Source organism: Sander lucioperca, chromosome 2, assembly GCF_008315115.2.
Source record: "Sander lucioperca isolate FBNREF2018 chromosome 2, SLUC_FBN_1.2, whole genome shotgun sequence".
Lineage (NCBI taxonomy): Eukaryota > Metazoa > Chordata > Actinopteri > Perciformes > Percidae > Sander > Sander lucioperca.
The window spans coordinates 14,345,588-14,363,192 of NC_050174.1; the positions used below are offsets into that span (position 1 = coordinate 14,345,588).

General features: G+C 40.1%; 2 protein-coding genes across 6 annotated transcripts; both read left to right on the forward strand.

The window, feature by feature from the left end:
* The first annotated feature begins 199 nt into the window (after positions 1–199).
* Positions 200–8,589, forward strand: pes (pescadillo). Its single transcript, XM_031309118.2, has 15 exons — positions 200–407; positions 636–715; positions 1,622–1,775; positions 3,023–3,132; positions 3,432–3,603; positions 3,731–3,820; positions 4,076–4,192; positions 4,404–4,481; positions 4,731–4,820; positions 6,210–6,340; positions 6,479–6,604; positions 6,946–7,130; positions 7,550–7,704; positions 7,818–7,985; positions 8,226–8,589. The coding sequence occupies exons 1-15, from the start codon at positions 384–386 to the stop codon at positions 8,295–8,297; spliced, it is 1,752 nt and encodes a 583-aa protein (XP_031164978.1). The 5' UTR covers positions 200–383; the 3' UTR covers positions 8,298–8,589.
* Positions 8,590–8,723: 134 nt separating this feature from the next.
* Positions 8,724–17,443, forward strand: gal3st1a (galactose-3-O-sulfotransferase 1a). Of its 5 annotated transcripts, none has more exons than XM_035993401.1 (4): positions 8,724–10,646; positions 11,150–11,250; positions 14,681–14,831; positions 15,058–17,443. In XM_035993401.1, the coding sequence occupies exons 3-4, from the start codon at positions 14,704–14,706 to the stop codon at positions 16,229–16,231; spliced, it is 1,302 nt and encodes a 433-aa protein (XP_035849294.1). In that variant the 5' UTR covers positions 8,724–10,646; positions 11,150–11,250; positions 14,681–14,703; the 3' UTR covers positions 16,232–17,443. The 5 variants fall into 5 exon arrangements, with proteins under 5 accessions (XP_035849294.1, XP_031164980.1, XP_035849300.1 ...); XM_031309120.2 differs by having other exon boundaries at positions 15,082–17,443; XM_035993407.1 differs by lacking the exon at positions 11,150–11,250.
* Positions 17,444–17,605: the final 162 nt, after the last annotated feature.

Below are 17,605 nucleotides of genomic sequence, written 5' to 3' on the forward strand. Positions count from 1 at the left end.
CTGTGTTACAATTGCATTAAAATAAAACCTTATTTTGGAGGCACTGGTGTATACAAGCTAGATGTAACAGTGTTGTTGAGCATAGCTGTTAGTCAAATCAAGTTTATTGATATATACTAAAAAAGGATGTGCGTGTGCATGTGCATTAATATACAACACAAGTTTGAAGAGCAAAGGCGAGAAATTGAGCTTTGATTTTGTTTTTTATACAGGCGGACGAACGATCACCATCTGGGTCCTCCTCCACCGACTTCTCCGCGCATGTCAAAGACACGTGCATCTGCTGCTGATCATAGCGAGCGTTGTGTTCGCCTCTTAACCGCTTAATTCTTTGACAATTACATTTACCTAAACGTGTGTAAACGGTCACATATCCTTTGTAAATGGGAGGTCTTCAAAAGAAAAAGGTAAGAGTTGACGTCGTGCTAATGTCAGGCTCAGGCACGTTAACTCCCAATAGTTACCTGGCTAGCTAGTTAGCTAACGGAGCTAGCTGAAGTTTGTTTTTCTGACACAGTAAAATCTGTTGGGTGCAGATTAGCGTTTTTAGGTCAAGGTATATACTTAACCTGACTATGAATTAAAGTCTATGATTTATGTGGAATTGAATTTGGTCATCTGCCCTTGTTTTCTAGTATGAGAGGGGCTCTGCCACCAACTACATCACCAGAAACAAAGCTCGCAAGAAGTTACAGCTGAGCCTCCCAGACTTCAGGTAACGTTAACTGTGTTGTTGATTGTAATAGGATTTGGCGATATGTACTGTGTAAAATACTGAGATATGTTTGTTAAATTGTATCCATATCGAGGGTAGACAAAATAACAGAAACAGCTCTCAGTGTAACGCAATACAATTCAACAGCACTATAAACGGTATCCTCAGAACTGTTAATAAAGATGAGTTAACACCTCTCTAAGGCAACAAAACACAACATACTTCACGAAGGTAGAATGTATTGCAGCCGAAGCTATTGAACTGGAAACTGGATGTAGGCTAAGCTTACAAAGTACGTTTTTTTAAGATGGTATTGAAAAGTAATTTATAGACAATTGTTTTTAAAGACTTTTTTTCTGATTCTGAAAGCCTTTTCTGATTCTGACAAAATAAACAGATGGAGTCTTTTTGTTTTAAAGCTAATCCTGTGAATTGCCATAAAACAGTTCTGTTCACTGATTTGCAACTTTGTCTGCAATCTCCTTACAACCAGAGATATTAGGGGATTTCTACCTCTACCCTGTATAAACAGATATTAGTAGAAAACTGCACTTTAAAATCTGTCACTTTTTTAGTGGTGCCTTTTTATATTGAATTCAATGTTTAATTTATTTAATACAAATTTAATTTGTTTTAAATTCAACAAGCAATTTGTTCTATTTATACTGAAAACAGCAGTAATGCAGAACTGAGTACTGAGTGTTTATTGTAAGTAATATTGTTAACGTGATATTCAACGTTATCGCACATTTTTCTTATATTGTGCAGCCCTACTCCTTAGCACATAAGATTGTTGAAAATCAGCTCTATATCAAGACACCTGAATGACAAGACACCCCCAAACAGCAGACATGTCACAGACAAATCATTTCTGATCTCCGCTTTTTCTTTTTTTTTTCTTTTAAGGCGACTGTGCATCCTTAAAGGCATCTACCCTCATGAGCCCAAGCACAAGAAGAAGGTGAACAAGGGATCGACCGCCCCAAGGACCTTCTACCTGCTCAAAGACATCCGCTTTCTGCTGCATGAGCCAATCGTTGGCAAGTTCAGAGAGTACAAGGTATCAAAGGCATATTTTTCTTTTTTTTTGTAATATATCCAGTTTGACAACATCGTATGAACGTGCTTATAAGCAGTGGATTATTCTGAAAAGGATATTAATTGTACCGTGTTAAATTGGGGTCCTGTTGTGGATGAATAACTTCCTCCAATACAAAGAAAGTACATTTTAACTTAAGGGAAATCAGTCTGCGTCTGAGTATTTTTCTGAAATTTGAAAATGGTCTGTTTTTGCTTTTTTGTAATTTGTTGCTTGTTATTACTGGTGTAACCAGACACTCAGCTCACGGGACAAGATTGGGTTTTAACACTATTTTAAAGAGAACTTCAATGATGAAATATGACTGTGAAAATAGTCTTATTCAGTGGAAAGTCACAAAATGAAAAACGGCAGTGTGAAAGGTTTTGCCACAAGCTCAAATGACTGGCTTCTCTCCTGTATAACCAGCAGTTACACCGTTACTTATTCCATATGTATGGTGGAGAGAGTCTCTTCACTCAGAGAACCAAGGTTACAACGTAACTAAGTGTTTTCTGGCAGTAGTTCAGACCAGTTGTTTTGTTTTGAGAGAGAGAGAAATAAAGCTTATTTCACGATTGTTTCCCAGTGATAATGCTCTAAAGCACAAATAAATAACCATCAGCAGATGATTTTTGTGGAGACTGATACTCTTTTCTCCTCTGCATTTGATGCAGCAGTAAACCGGGAAGTAGGCTGCTCTAGTATCAATTTAAGACAAGGGGAGAGCTTTTTATGTTTTAATATCATTAAAAGTAAAGTGAGATTTTGCTGTCTGCTTCCAACTCTTTTTTATTTTTTATTTTTTTTATAAAGAGAGCGATTTGCTCAAGTCAGCAACACACTGAACTGCAGGCTGCAGTCCGTGTATCTAGGGCAAGAGAAAGAGAGAGAACATCTAATGTTCCAACTCTGGGTTTTACAGGCAGCTTCGCTCTGCAAAAGTTAACTCTTGTTGTCTTGAGTCTTTGGAGAATGGATTTTTGGGGGGGGGGTCTTGTATGCTAATTTCGAGGTCAAAGCCAGACTCCGTCATGCTGGTTGTGTACTGATATCAACTTTTCGCGTCAACGAGAAATCTCATCACGTTTTTTAATATCGCGAGATCTCATGGGACGGGATCTCGTCACTCCTCTACTTGTTATAGGAAAACCTTGTTTCCCTAGTGTTTTTTTCTGCAGTAATGTTAGAAAATGTGAACTTATTGTCAAAATGTTTCATCTTAACAGGTTTTTGTACGCAAACTTAAGAAGGCTTATGGAAAAACAGAATGGTCTTCTGTGGAGAGACTGAAGGAGAACAAGCCGGCCTATAAATTGGACCACATCATCAAAGAAAGGTGGGATGGTGTTATTCTCCTTACTCAACATAGGAGGGCAGTGTTGAGCTTAACTGACTCCGTGTGGAGTCAAACATGAGAACTAGAGTATTAGCAGAAATGACTGGCTAACTGCAAATTGTGAGAAACACTGCTAGTATTTTAAAAAAAAAAAAAAAAAAATTAAAAGCATGTTTGCATTTTTAGGGAGCTTTTTAATTACTAATTAACTCATTTTATTTAGCCTTTTTTTACGTGCAAGTTAAAAAAAAACTATTTTTCAAGTTTTGTTTCGTCCGTGGTGCTCCTTCTTGTGGCAGGTACCCCTCCTTCATTGATGCTCTCCGTGACATCGACGATGCCCTCTGCATGTGCTTCCTCTTCTCCACCTTCGCCCGAACGGGAAAATGCCACGTTCAGACAATCCAGCTGTGCAGACGCCTCACTGTGGAGTGGATGAACTATGTGATTGCATCCCGTGCTCTCAAAAAGGTGCAACTTCACACTGCACAGCAACCATCTTTGTTTGACATATAAATAAAATGGCAGTATAGTGACATGTCTTGGGTTCATTGACCTCTGTTCATTAGTGAACTTAACACTTGTCTGTTCGTGGTAGGTTTTCATCTCCATCAAGGGGATATATTACCAAGCTGAGGCGATGGGACAGCTCATTACATGGCTGGTGCCATATCAGTTCTCCCATGATGTAAGTAAATGATGAAATGCAGTTCATAGTGATTATGCTAACCATAAGCAGTTACTTAACTTATTATTATAGGATTACGCTGCAGGGCTCTACAGAGCAAGTGTAAATAAACTTTACACTTGGCTGATAGCGAAGTTACTCTATTGTGTAAATATCGGCTGTTTAAATGAGTTAACTAACTGCGCTGATGTCTTTGTGTGCTCCAGAGATTATAAACGTTTGGTAACTTGATAAACTCTGTTTTTTGCTCTTTAGCACCCAACAGATGTTGACTACAGAGTAATGGCAACATTCACAGAGTTTTACACCACTCTCCTGGGGTTCATCAACTTCAGGCTCTACCATTCCCTCAACCTGCTCTACCCACCAAAGGTATCTTGGACTCTGAAACAATCACAAATGGCCATGTTGTATTTTAGACGAAGATCTTATATTTTCTCTTATTGTGACATATTTTAGTAAGATTCAACTTGTGATATGAAGTGATAAACAGTTATGCTGCGTGATTACTCTAAGGCTGTATTGCTATTTGGTCACCTGTTAGCACACCTGTACTCTGTTAATGTCATCCCTTCTTTTGCAGCTGGACGTTAAAGCAGAGTCTGAGCTGAAGGAAGAGAATGATGATGACTATGCCATGAATTCAGAAAGCTACTTAGAGGTGAGGCTATTTGTCTTGAACCATTTTAACCACTTTCCCTCTTTTATTTTAAAGTGCTAATAATATCTAGGGTACCACATATCCTTCTGGACGTTATCAAAACTATTATGTAAGCTTGTGGTACTGCAAACTATGTCGTTTCTTTAACTGAACTAGTACCTTTTTATCTGGTTATGTAATGATGAGCAAGGGTGCATGTAAATAACAAAATTAGGAATTGTTCTTAACCTATTGTTTTTGGCTGTGCAGAAACTGTCAGCTCTGAGTGCTAGTCTGGCGCGGGTGGTTTCCACCGCAGAGGAGGACGAGGCTGAACTCGACCAGTTTCCTGTTGATGGGGTAAGAAAATCGGTTCACAAAATAGGATTTGCTCTATATTTTCTGTTTTGATAAACAACAGTTGATATACTAATTGGTGTCTGAGGGCAGAGGTGAGAGTCCCAATATGTCTGAGTGGAGTTGAAGGCTATTGAGGTGTAAGACTGGGGATTACAGCTTGCTGTAGGATGCTGTAGTTGCTAAGGATGTGAGGTTTCTCACATTTGGGAAGCTAGTTGTGCCCAGCTGGTATGACATTCTCAACTAGTGGACTTGTATAACCACGTGGACTTTCCAGGATCCCAAAAACATTTTTTAGAACTCAGAAACTTCATCTGCATTTCAACAACATGAGCCTAGTTCCCTGATGGGTTTCACACAAGCCTTTAAAACTGCTGCAACTTGTGTACATCATTCTTTCAGACGTAGAGGGTTTTCACGACGCGTCATCAGACCCGAAGTCGCCATGTTGGAGGTACTCCGCATCACAACAAAGCACAGGCACTGAAGTAGATCCCGAACGACGTCAAGGAAAATGGTTAATTATTGCCGTATTTTAGGTTGTACCAATAGGTCAGACCAAGAAAAACATTTGGAATATTATCGACTTCCAAAAGTTATTAAAAACCAGGGAGAGAAATGCCAGAAGTTATCAGAGGAAAGGAGGCGCTTGTGGTTGGCAAAGCTCAACCAGGAGCTACGAGGGAAAACTCTGTCTTGTTCGGTCTTTGAAATGAAAATAAACGATTGAGAGTCACTTGGCTACACCTTGAGTATCGCAATGATATCATACAGTTAAGGTTAGGTTGATTAAAGACGTTATTGCATTACTTACTCAGGCCTTCACAACACAACGGTCGTTAATGACTTGGTACTGCGTCTCCCTTACCCATCCACACACCATCTGGTTATAGGCCTCCAAACTTTTGTAAGATTTAAGGTCTTCCGCTGTGTATGGGCTCGGCGAGAAAACCATGTAGTTGACTATATCGGGATATGCAACTAAAGGAAGAATCACCGGGTCGCCATGGATCCAAGAAGAGGGAGCCAACTTGTAGGGATCTGCACCGCCAGTAAACTGTAATTTCTCAAAATATCACGCCTTTTTTGTGGTCTAAGTCCTTCCATGCCTTTGCATCTTGGACGCATTTTGATGAGCTTTTCTGTTGTTTAGATATAAAGTATCCAAAGTGCACAATACTCCATTACTCCATTCAGTTTTTTACACCGAGTGCCTCCAACATGGCTGCGCATCCAGGTTACCGCCCAGAATGTGACCTTGGTGAAAACCCTCTATTGTGCAACAGTGATTTCAAAGAACTCAATGACTCAACAAAACAGTGGCTTTTTAATCCTCCAAGCTTTACAAAAATACCAATTCATGTTTACCTTTTTAATGCTTTTCTTCAGGAGGACATGGCCAATATGGAGGCCAGGGAAAAGGAACAGAAACAGGAGGAAGCTCAGAAAAAGCTTTTTGAGGGCCTCAAGTTCTTCCTCAACAGAGAAGTGCCCAGAGAGTCGCTGGCTTTTCTCATCAGGTGAGTGAGAGCTGCTGCAGTGAAACTGACAGAAAAGTCAGACATTTTTAGAAGGAGACATAAATAAACCATGCGCATACGCCTCAAACTGATGCAAAGCCCCTTTTCTGTCTTTTGTGTGTTGCTGCTGACTTCCAGGTGCTTTGGTGGCGAGGTGTCCTGGGACAAGTCTGTTTGCATCGGCAGCACATACGAGGTGAAGGATGAGACCATCACGCATCAAATTGTTGACAGACCCAACATCGACAAACAGTATATCAACAGGTAAAGGAATGTTTAACATTTTCACAACAAATTAGATTTATCTATTCTATAATACAAATAATTGCAAGATGTAAATCTAAATACAAGAAGCTGATTAGTTGTGCTCCTCTCTTCTTGTACATGGCGATATCCTCTACAATGTCGTCGTCTTTCCGTTCTCGAAGCGACCCTGTTCGTCATGTTTGAAAGACCTTGTTCTTTCTTTATCCCCCTCTTCATTTCAAATGGTCACGTCATTTCCATCATGCCTGCCAACTCCCTCATGCGTGTATTTAGCAGAGAGGTAAAACCCTCACCCTAACGGGTGATGCACTGTTTTACTATGATACTATTTGTTTTAGGTACTACATCCAGCCCCAGTGGGTGTATGATTGTGTCAATGCCAAAATCATCCTGCCTGTGGAGGACTACTTCCTTGGAGTGACTCTGCCCCCCCACCTCTCTCCCTTCGTGGAGGAGAAGGACGGAGACTACGTGCCCCCCGAAAAACTAAAGATCATGGCCCTGCAACGAGGAGAAAAACCTGGTACAAAGCCAAGCATTTTCTCTTACCGTCTCGTCTTTCACACAGGGCCTTTTTTATTGTTTTACGACAATGTATCAGTGTTTATAATTAGGGTGTATCTTTATTTAGGTCACACCTCAATTACACACAGGTGATTTCTATTCAGGTAATTATGTACCTGTCATAAATTGGGTGCATCATAGTAGGGGGTGGGTGGATACATGTAAAATAAAAAGTTGATATTTTTGATACTTTGAGATCAGTTTAAAGAGATTTGATACTAAAGAATATTTCTTCTATTGATCATAGTAAAAAAAAAAAAAAAAATCCTACTTGCGTCCCTTGAGAGTTTGTGTTGTAAAATGTAAACATCTAAATGGGCTGCGTGATAATTCAGAAACCATGGACACATCATTTATATATATTTACTTCCATCATAGCACATGAACAGGAGGACGAGGAAGAGGAAGAAGAGGAAGATGAGGAGGAGGAGGAAGAAGAGGAGGAAGATGACAATGAAGAAGAGGGAGATGACGGTGAAGAGGCAGAAGAGAAAAATCTGAAGAAGATGGAAGAACAAAGATCCCAGGGCAAGGTAAGAGACTTTTTTGACTTTTGATCCCTTTTCCCTGCCATATTTGGCTTGTATTTGTTTCGCTGTTTTTACAAACCGGTGGAACCTTACATCAACTCCTCTCGTCCTTTTAGTCTCTGTCAGTCAAAGTGACAGCTGGGAAAGTGAAGGTAGAAAACCCAGCACGCTTGGAGCAGGAGGAGAAAGCCGAGGAGAAACGTCTGGCCATCATGATGATGAAGAAAAAGGAAAAGTACCTCTACGACAAGATCATGTTCGGAAAGAAGAGAAAAGTCCGAGAGGTTTGTCCCGTTTTGTTATTGATTGAATATGGCATTCACGTGTAGATAATACTGTTTGTGCAGATAACATTCTTACGTGTTTAACATTGGATCCTTTATTTTCAGTATCAGTCATCTTATCTCTTTAAACAGTATTCTATAGCTGCTGTGTATAGAGTACATTCAAGCCCGGTGGTGACCCCCGGAGTTCACTGACCTCTAAAATGCCTTAACTCATTCTTCTTCATTCTCCTCTTACAGGCTAACAAGCTGGCTGCCAAGAGGAAGGCCCATGATGATGCTGAAAAATCAAAGAAAAAGGCCAGGAAATAACTCATCTGATGATCTGTTTGTCAGAGTGACTTTATGTATTTAAATTCTTGAGGTAGAGTGTATGACAGGTTAACATGTCCTAAAACCTGTAAGTGCATTGGAGAGCTCTGTGAGTGAGTTGCATGCACCGTGACGTGGGTGCATTGACCTCTGCGTAATTTCACGCTGAAATGCAGGATGTTTCATATGCTAATTGTTATAATTAATGTAAAAGTAACTGTTTGCCTTTATGTTTGTATGAACTATTCTACATCACACATTTCTTTCACTTCATTTTAAAACGCTCTGTTTTTAAAAAAAGTAAAAACAAAGTATTAAAGTTACAATCGAATATCCGTTTCGTTCTCTTTGGCGGGACCTATGGCGATAAGCAGTAATTGCAGTTTCATTGTCTCTAGTCATTGCTCATTTCTTGTTTGTCACAGTACGCGAGAGTTAAAAGGGAGAGTCTGTTGTGCTGGCTTCATCTACCCTCTCTGGCCGACCAACCACAGCTGGCTGACGTTAACTGCGCTGCTGTGATTTTTTTTCCTGGCAATGTCGCCACAGATATTTCGTAATATTGCAAATGCATGGGCTTTCATCAGTGGGTAGGCTCAATCACCATTGTGTTACCTCATTCGGCTCAATAGATGATTTAACAGATCTAAATCCAAAAAGATTTAAATGAAAAGATTATTTCAAGCCTGTTACCTGTGATCTTGCAACATTAAATAAATTAGGTTTCTTATTTTTTTTTTAGCTATTGTGCGTGTTTCTCCCCACAGCAATGCTGGACAGCAAATTCAAGAAAGACTTGTGCTTCAAGCGATCTGTTCGTCTCTAACTTGCAGATGAGTTACCCTCAGTCGTCACTTCCCACAACTGTGGGATCAGAAGAGATGGCTCACAAAACGTGAAAATACATTATGTCCCACAAGACCCAGGAGTCAAGATCTGTGCAGTGGGCACAAGCTGAGGTCACTGTGCTGTTGTTGGTGGGTCATCTTGAGTGATTTGTCCACACATGGGCAGTAGGCGTTGATGACGAAGGAGCATAAGCCCCTTTGCCCTCTTGAGATGCTGCTGTGATCGTGGTTCAAAGGCCAGGCCAGTCATGCTCCACTCTCCTCAATCTCCTTATTCAGTTTGTGACACTCTCTGCCCTCTCTCACCCTGATCTGCATTCCACGCATGCCCACCCAGTTCACGTCCCAGCCTGGCACTCTGGGGTCCTGCAGACTAAGGCACGCCCTGCTAAACAAAAGCAGCAGTGTCGTGCCTGAGCATGACGTGTGGGATGAGTAGCACGAATGCAGTGCGCCTTCTAAGAATCGGGGCCACAGTATCGAGAGAACTCGCACGCAATGAATGGCTGAAACGTTATGACCACATATTGCTACATTCTGCCTAGCAGAGCCAAATAGACTTGTCACTCATAGTTGAATGTTCATTTTATTCTCTGTTGAAATGTCTATCTTGCACAAGAGATTGTATTGAGACTGGCGCTTTCACAAGCATAGGATACCATGTTTACTGCATGTCATAATGTTTACTCCCATTCTTAAAATATAAAAATATTGACAGCTTTTAATGCATCGATTAGAGAAACAAATGTAAACTACCGGTATATTTCAGGCATCTACACAGTATTTCGTGACAATCCAGGCTGTGTAGATTGCTCAGTTTGTTTTGATGTTTTTTTGGTAAATGTGGTGCAACAGGTAATGGCTGTTTTGTCTGTCTACATTCTTCCTTTAGCATATGTACACACAGTTTGCTTAATAAGCATTATAAACAATACAGATACAGAGTGGTCTTGATCAAGTGGTACAATTAGAGCCTTTGTGCTTTGGCTTTCTGCATTTGTTCTTTTTATGCTTTTCTCTACCCCACCTATCAGCTTACAGCTCAGACTCCAGTTTCTCCACTCAATAGTCCTCTGTATGTAGACAGAATGGGGACTATACAGCCTCTCTCCTCCCCTCCCTTTTTGTCTTTCTCCCTGCCCTTTTTTTTTTTTTCTTTCACACTGAATAACAAGTGCATGTCCCCTGACACACTCCCTGACGTCACAGATGGATAGATGAGCCTCCCTGCAGAGCTTTATTCAGCGATATCAGTTTTTAGAATTGAAAGTTGAGGGGGAGGCGGCAGGTGGCCCGAGGCATCAGGTGTGCATGTGGAGAGGCAGCAACCAGATGAATGAGCTCTGTAGCACTGGACATGTGATAAGGGAAGCACGGGACTGTGCTGCAGTATGTGCATGTCGAGATCTGACATCGGACAACGGCTTGGGGGGAGATCAACTTTTAACGAAAAGAAGAGGACAATGCAGTTGGACGAGAAACGCGGGATTTATGTATGAGGGTAAGACAATCTCCAGTGTTTTGTTTGAATTTGCTTTCTCTGCAATATTTTGTCCTTGTAATATTGCTTATGGTCTTTGTCAAATGTTAGAACAAGTTAGTTCAGCTATGTAATCGCATTGAATGCCTACATGGAAAACAGTTAAACATTATCCTAAATGTACTCTTTATATTTAATCTTTAAACAATATTACTCTTGATCAACTAAGCTCCTACTATAACAACAATAAATCAGAGTTTGGTGTGCAGCCATGCAAAGCTCAGGATAAATGTGGACTGGAAATTGCCTAAGGGAGGTCCTAATGTTTTAAAGGTGATTTTAGTAGGTGACATTTCAAGATAATGGATTACAATTAAGTTTGTCCAATGGAATCTCAGGTTTGAAGGTTATTGCAGGCATATCCCTGAGGCAGGAGAAAAAAATGTCACTTGAAATTCACTCTGCATTTGCAAGCTAAAGTTTTCCACCTGAAACTAGCCTTGTCCTCAAATGTCTCACAACAGAGTGGCTTCTGATGGCAGAGAGAGAGCTCTCACATGCCTCCATAATAGACCCTTCATGGAGTCCTAACAAAGAGCAGACATAGCCCTTTTAGCTGTGTTTGGTGAGTAATGTTTGTATAAAGCTCTGATAAGACTGAACATAAAATGTAACTACAATTCATGGGACCAAGGTGCACACAGTAACTCATGCCAATATGAAGATTTAAGACATCAACCTTAAGCCATAACCCAAAGCTTTACTAAATACAAAAATTAATAATAAATGACACACTGGCTACCATATAAAGGACATCATACTTAAGACTAGGAGGGGATTACGTCTGGATTTTTCAAAAGGTAAAAAGGCAATCATAGTTTCAATTCATCATGGATTCATTAAAACTGGTGTGTGATTTGCAAAAAAAAAAGATTATGGACGAAAGTATTTTACTAACAGAAAAGGACACAGTACATTTAAATTAAAATACATACTTTTACTTAAGTAGGATGCAGTATTTTTACAATTTAGTGTTGGTTTTTATTTAATTATATTTTTATTTAAGTAAAGGATCTGAATACTTCTTCCACCGATGGTTGTACCATATAACGTCCTCCAACCTAAATCAAAAATTGGTAAAGACCATTTTCAGTTTTTAATGATTTTATCTTAATTGAGCTTTAACTGATTTTAAGATTATTTGTTTGTGGCATTTTTAGGCCTTTATTGGATAGGACAGCTTAGACATGAAAGGGGAGAGAGAGGGTGAATGACATGCAGCAAAGTGCCGCAGGTCGGAACCAAACCCGCGCTCACTGCGTCGAGGACTGAGCCTCTGTATATGGGCGCACGCTCTACCAGGTGAGCTACCCAGGCGCCCGAGCTTTAACTGATTTTAACTTTGCTCTGTTCTCTGCTGCAGAAGTATATTTTTCATCACAGTTTACAGTAATCAGGGTCCTTTCTTGGTGAGGGCAGCTCAGAATGTCATTTTTTTCTGAGAGGAATTGAAGCGAGAAATGGGGAGAAAACTTAACTGATCTGCTGTGAGAAAAAATAAATTTAGAACGCTTTCACTGAAATCTGATTTTCAACCAATTTGTTTGCATAATTGATTCAAAATATTGATAAACTCTAAATTTAATAATAAAAGCTAAAGTGCCCTCCTCAAACCCTGCTGTGTATTGGGGTCACATTCGTTCATATAATGCTGAAAATTCCAGGTGGTCAGTGACGCTTTACCTGTGACGCTGAGTCAGCAGTTGGCTCGTCTTACAGCAGTCATCGGGGGGGGGGGGCAATATCACTTTCCACAGTAATGCATTATTTATTTTATGGAACAGCTGAGAAACACTGTTAGTCATTTCAGGTCGCAAGTATGTCATTTTCTAGCTCACCATACAATTTTAAAGTACACCCTGTGTTTAAAATGTTTATGAAGGAGACAAGTAAGTGAAATGAGTAACTGTGAAACTGGTCAAATACACTGAAAATGGGCCCCTGTGGGTAAATAGTCATGAGTACCATAAATGATGATCCACCTGATGACAGCACTGCACTGTTTAACAGAATACTTAAATCACCATATAGTTAAAATGGACACCTTACTATTATATTACAATTTTAGGCTATTGCATTAGATTGCTTGCTGTATGTGGTCATGTTATTTTGTCCACTCCAGTAGAAACCAGAGAGCAAAGATTGTAATCTATAGGGTCACTTTAATTTCTAACTCACCATCTAAATAAATCATTTAAAGTGGTGTCAATGTGTCCTCAAAGCTTGTTTTTTTTTTAATAACATAACATACAGTGCCTTACGAAAGTATTCAGCCCCCTTGAACTTTTCGACCTTTTGCCACATTTCAGGCTTCAAACATAAAGATATAAAAATGTAATTTTTTGTGAAGAATCAACAACAAGTGGGACACAATCATGAAGTGGAACGAAATTTATTGGATATTTCAAACTTTTTTAACATAAAAAACTGAAAAATTGGGCGTGCAAAATTATTCAGCCCCTTTAAGTTAATACTTTGTAGCGCCACCTTTTGCTGCGATTACAGCTGTAAGTCTCTTGGGGTATGTCTTATCAGTTTTACACATCGAGAGACTGAAATTTTTGCCCATTCCTCCTTGCAAAACAGCTGGAGCTCAGTGAGGTTGGATGGAGAGCGTTTGTGAACAGCAGTTTTCAGTTCTTTCCACAGATTCTCGATTGGATTCAGGTCTGGACTTTGACTTGGCCATTCTAACACCTGGATATGTTTATTTATGAACCATTCCATTGTAGATTTTGCTTTATGTTTTGGATCATTGTCTTGTTGGAAGACAAATCTCCGTCCCAGTCTCAGGTCTTTTGCAGACTCGATCAGGTTTTCTTCCAGAATGGTCCTGTATTTGGCTCCATCCATCTTCCCATCAATTTTAACCATCTTCCCTGTCCCTGCTGAAGAAAAGCAGGCCCAAACCATGATGCTGCCACCACCATGTTTGACAGTGGGGATGGTGTGTTCAGGGTGATGAGCTGTGTTGCTTTTACGCCAAACATAACGTTTTGCATTGTTGCCAAAAAGTTAGATTTTGGTTTCATCTGACCAGAGCACCTTCTTCCACATGTTTGCTGTGTCTCCCAGGTGGCTTGTGGCAAACTTTAAACTACACTTTTTTATGGATATCTTTAAGAAATGGCTTTCTTCTTGCCACTCTTCCATAAAGGCCAGATTTGTGCAGTATACGACTGATTGTTGTCCTATGGACAGAGTCTCCCACCTCAGCTGTAGATCTCTGCAGTTCATCCAGAGTGATCATGGGCCTCTTGGCTGCATCTCTGATCAGTCTTCTCCTTGTATGAGCTGAAAGTTTAGAGGGACGGCCGGGTCTTCGGAGATTTGCAGTGTTCTGATACTCCTTCCATTTCAATATTATCGCTTGCACAGTGCTCCTTGGGATGTTTAAAGCTTGGGAAATCTTTTTGTATCCAAATCCGGCTTTAAACTTCTCCACAACAGTATCTCAGACCTGCCTGGTGTGTTCCTTGTTCTTCGTGATGCTCTCTGCGCTTTAAACGGACCTCTGAGACTATCACAGAGCAGGTGCATTTATACGGAGACTTGATTACACACAGGTGGATTCTATTTATCATCATTAGTCATTTAGGTCAACATTGGATCATTCAGAGATCCTCACTGAACTTCTGGAGAGTGTTTGCTGCACTGAAAGTAAAGGGGCTGAATAATTTTGCACGCCCAATTTTTCAGTTTTTTATTTGTTAAAAAAGTTTGAAATATCCAATAAATTTCGTTCCACTTCATGATTGTGTCCCACTTGTTGTTGATTCTTCACAAAAAATTACATTTTTATATCTTTATGTTTGAAGCCTGAAATGTGGCAAAAGGTCGAAAAGTTCAAGGGGGCCGAATACTTTCGCAAGGCACTGTAATAGAGGTAGAATAGAGGTTTTCATGGATCTATCTTAAAAGTAATAAAAAATGTCTGGGCAGCTAGCAGGTAGAAAATGCTCACCATAATGAAGGTGATGTTCTGTGTTTTTAAGGTAATCCTTGATTCTGCTGAATCATGGCTGGCAAGCAAGGGAGGCAGTGGAGGTCCATGTGCAAAGGCCTGGTCCTGGGTACCCTCCTGACCAGCTGCATGATCCTGCTTTACTGCCTCTCCACTCCCCAGATCCACTACAGTCTGCCTGAGTAAGACTCATCACACTGGTGTACATGCGTTCTCTAAAAAACATAATGTTAAACATACAGTATGTCAAATTTATTCAGCAATTACTGTATTTTAGAGCTGAAATGATTAGTAATAATAATTAAGGTCATTTTTTAATCAGCCTCTCAAATGAGATGTTTTGCCGCTTTTCTTTATTTTGTGTGAGTACATTTCATCAGCATTATCAGCACATTTACCATGTGATAGTTTTCCTTGTTTTCCTCTGTGTAGAGTTCCAGTGCCTTACTCCTGTGCCCATCGTCCATCCCAGCTCCACCCTAAACCAACCACAAACGGCTCACAACAAACCCCGAGTCAGACCTGCACTCCTAAGGTGGATATCATGTTCATGAAGACCCACAAAACAGCCAGCAGCACCTTCCTCAACATCCTTTTTCGCTTTGGGGAGAAGCACCGGCTCAAATTTGCCTTCCCTGACAGCAGAAATGACTTCTTCTATCCATCTCTTTTCCAGCGCTCCCAGGTTAAAGACTACAGACCTGGGATGTGCTTCAATATTATCTGTAATCACATGCGCCTTAATGCACCCGAGGTGGCCAAGTTGCTACCTATGGACACTTCCTACATCACTATTCTGCGAGACCCTGCAGAGCTTTTTGAGTCATCCTTCCACTATTTTGGCCAGCTGGTGCCATTTACCTGGAAGATACCAGGTGATGATAAGCTGACTGAGTTTCTACGTGACCCCCATTACTACTTTGATCCACAGGGCTTCAACTCTTTCTACCTCAAGAATCTGCTGTTCTTCGACTTTGGACAGGACAACACTCTGGAGCTGGATGATCCGCAGGTAGAAGAGGTAATCGGATTCATTACTGAGCGTTTTCAGCTGGTCATGTTGGTGGAATACTTTGAGGAATCACTCATTCTTCTCAAGGATGCCCTCTGCTGGGAGTTGGACGACGTGCTCTTCTTCAAGCTTAATGCCCGCAAGGGATCCACTGTGTCTAAACTCACCACTGAGCTGAGGGCCCAGGCTCTTGAGTGGAATGCTATTGACTGGAAGCTATACCAGCATTTCAACCAGACCTTTTGGAAAAGAGTAGATGCATATGGACGGCGGCGCATGGCTGAGGATGTGGCAGAGCTCAGGAGAAGGAACACGGAGATGGCATCCATTTGCATTGAGGGTGGTCGTGCTGTAGAAGCTGGCAGCATCCAAGAGACTGCCATGCAGCCCTGGCAGCCCTTTGGACAGAAGTCCATCATGGGCTATAACCTGAAGAAGAATGTGGACAAGGCACATCGAAAGTTGTGCCGAAAGATGTTGATGCCAGAGCTTCAGTACTTAACAGAGCTTGGGGTTAACCTGTGGATCACCAAGTTGTGGGGCCATGTCCGAGATATCCTTAACTGGTGACTAGACATGTGAGCAAGGGGGCCAACTCAACTCTGACAGAATGTATTGAAACAAGATGAATCTGTGTGGATGATAGAGTTAAAGGTTTCTGTCACATTTCAATCCTATGACCTGTCTTGTTTTGTTTAAATGTATCAACATTTACTTGTTTGCTTTTCATATGATTATGTGCTGTAATGTATCTGATGGATGTTTGAGAAAAACACTTCACAATCTACAAATACTGAACCAGTTTCCTAAACGCAGATGAAGCCTAGTATTGTTCTCCATGTTTGTGAGTCAATTTTCCAAAATATCAATGTTCTTACTCTCAGATGTGAGCTTGTTTTAATGAAGCAGATGACTGAACAATGAAGTCCGGGACTACTTTGATAAGCTCTTTAATGGAATAAAGACAAAAATGTTGCCATACCTGCCAACTTTAAAGGTTGTTTGAAGACACAGAAAGAATGGTACTTTGCTTTGAGCTTAATATTGTCTTTGATGTCCATCCCCCAAAGTTGAAACATCTAAGTTCTAAGAGACTGAAAGACCACTAAGGGCTAAAGTACAGATGTGAAAATAGTGAATGTACTACATCCTACTTTACTGTCTGTGGAGGACAAAAACATCCATCATTTTTAAAATAGGTGAACAAATACAGATCTTTCTAATGGCAGACATTTTCACATTCACAAGGAAAGCACAGGTGCAACTAATAACATAAACGATCATTCCGTTCCTATTATTAATTACGCCTGTGCAGTAACATGTCAAAATGTCTGTCATGAAATGGGTCTGATCATTAATATGTAAAGGAATCAATAAATTAGAAGTACAGCACTATGCATTCAAGAAGAAAAATAATTTCCTTATTCATTTCCTTTTCTTATCTGTTTTTATAGCATACAGTATAATGTGTTGTATGTTGAGTTTTCTGCCATATGATATAACATTTTCGATTCTTTGTAATTTTAAGCCAGTTCTCCTTTCTCCTGATATCACAGTGTTAATCCTAGGAACATTCGCCCTTGCCAGGTGTTTTGGCAGGTACATTGATGAGTTGAATAGTGAGCCAAAGAAAATTCATTGTCAGCTAAGTCTGGTAAATCCTATCAAGAAAGCTACTATGGCACTAACTAACTGTTAAAACCACCTACATGTCTTTACACCACAGTTATTATAATGAACGAAAACTGAAATTAAAATGAAAATAAGCAGTGAAAAATATTATTAAACTGAAAGCAAAAACTAAACTAAGATGATATTGCCTAATTAAAAAAACTAATAAAAATGAATGTAAAACATTCCAGTTTTTAGTTTTTTAGCACTGCTGAAAAAAAGGAGACATTATGAATTTCTGTTAACTCTTGTAACATTAGACCACAGAAATTG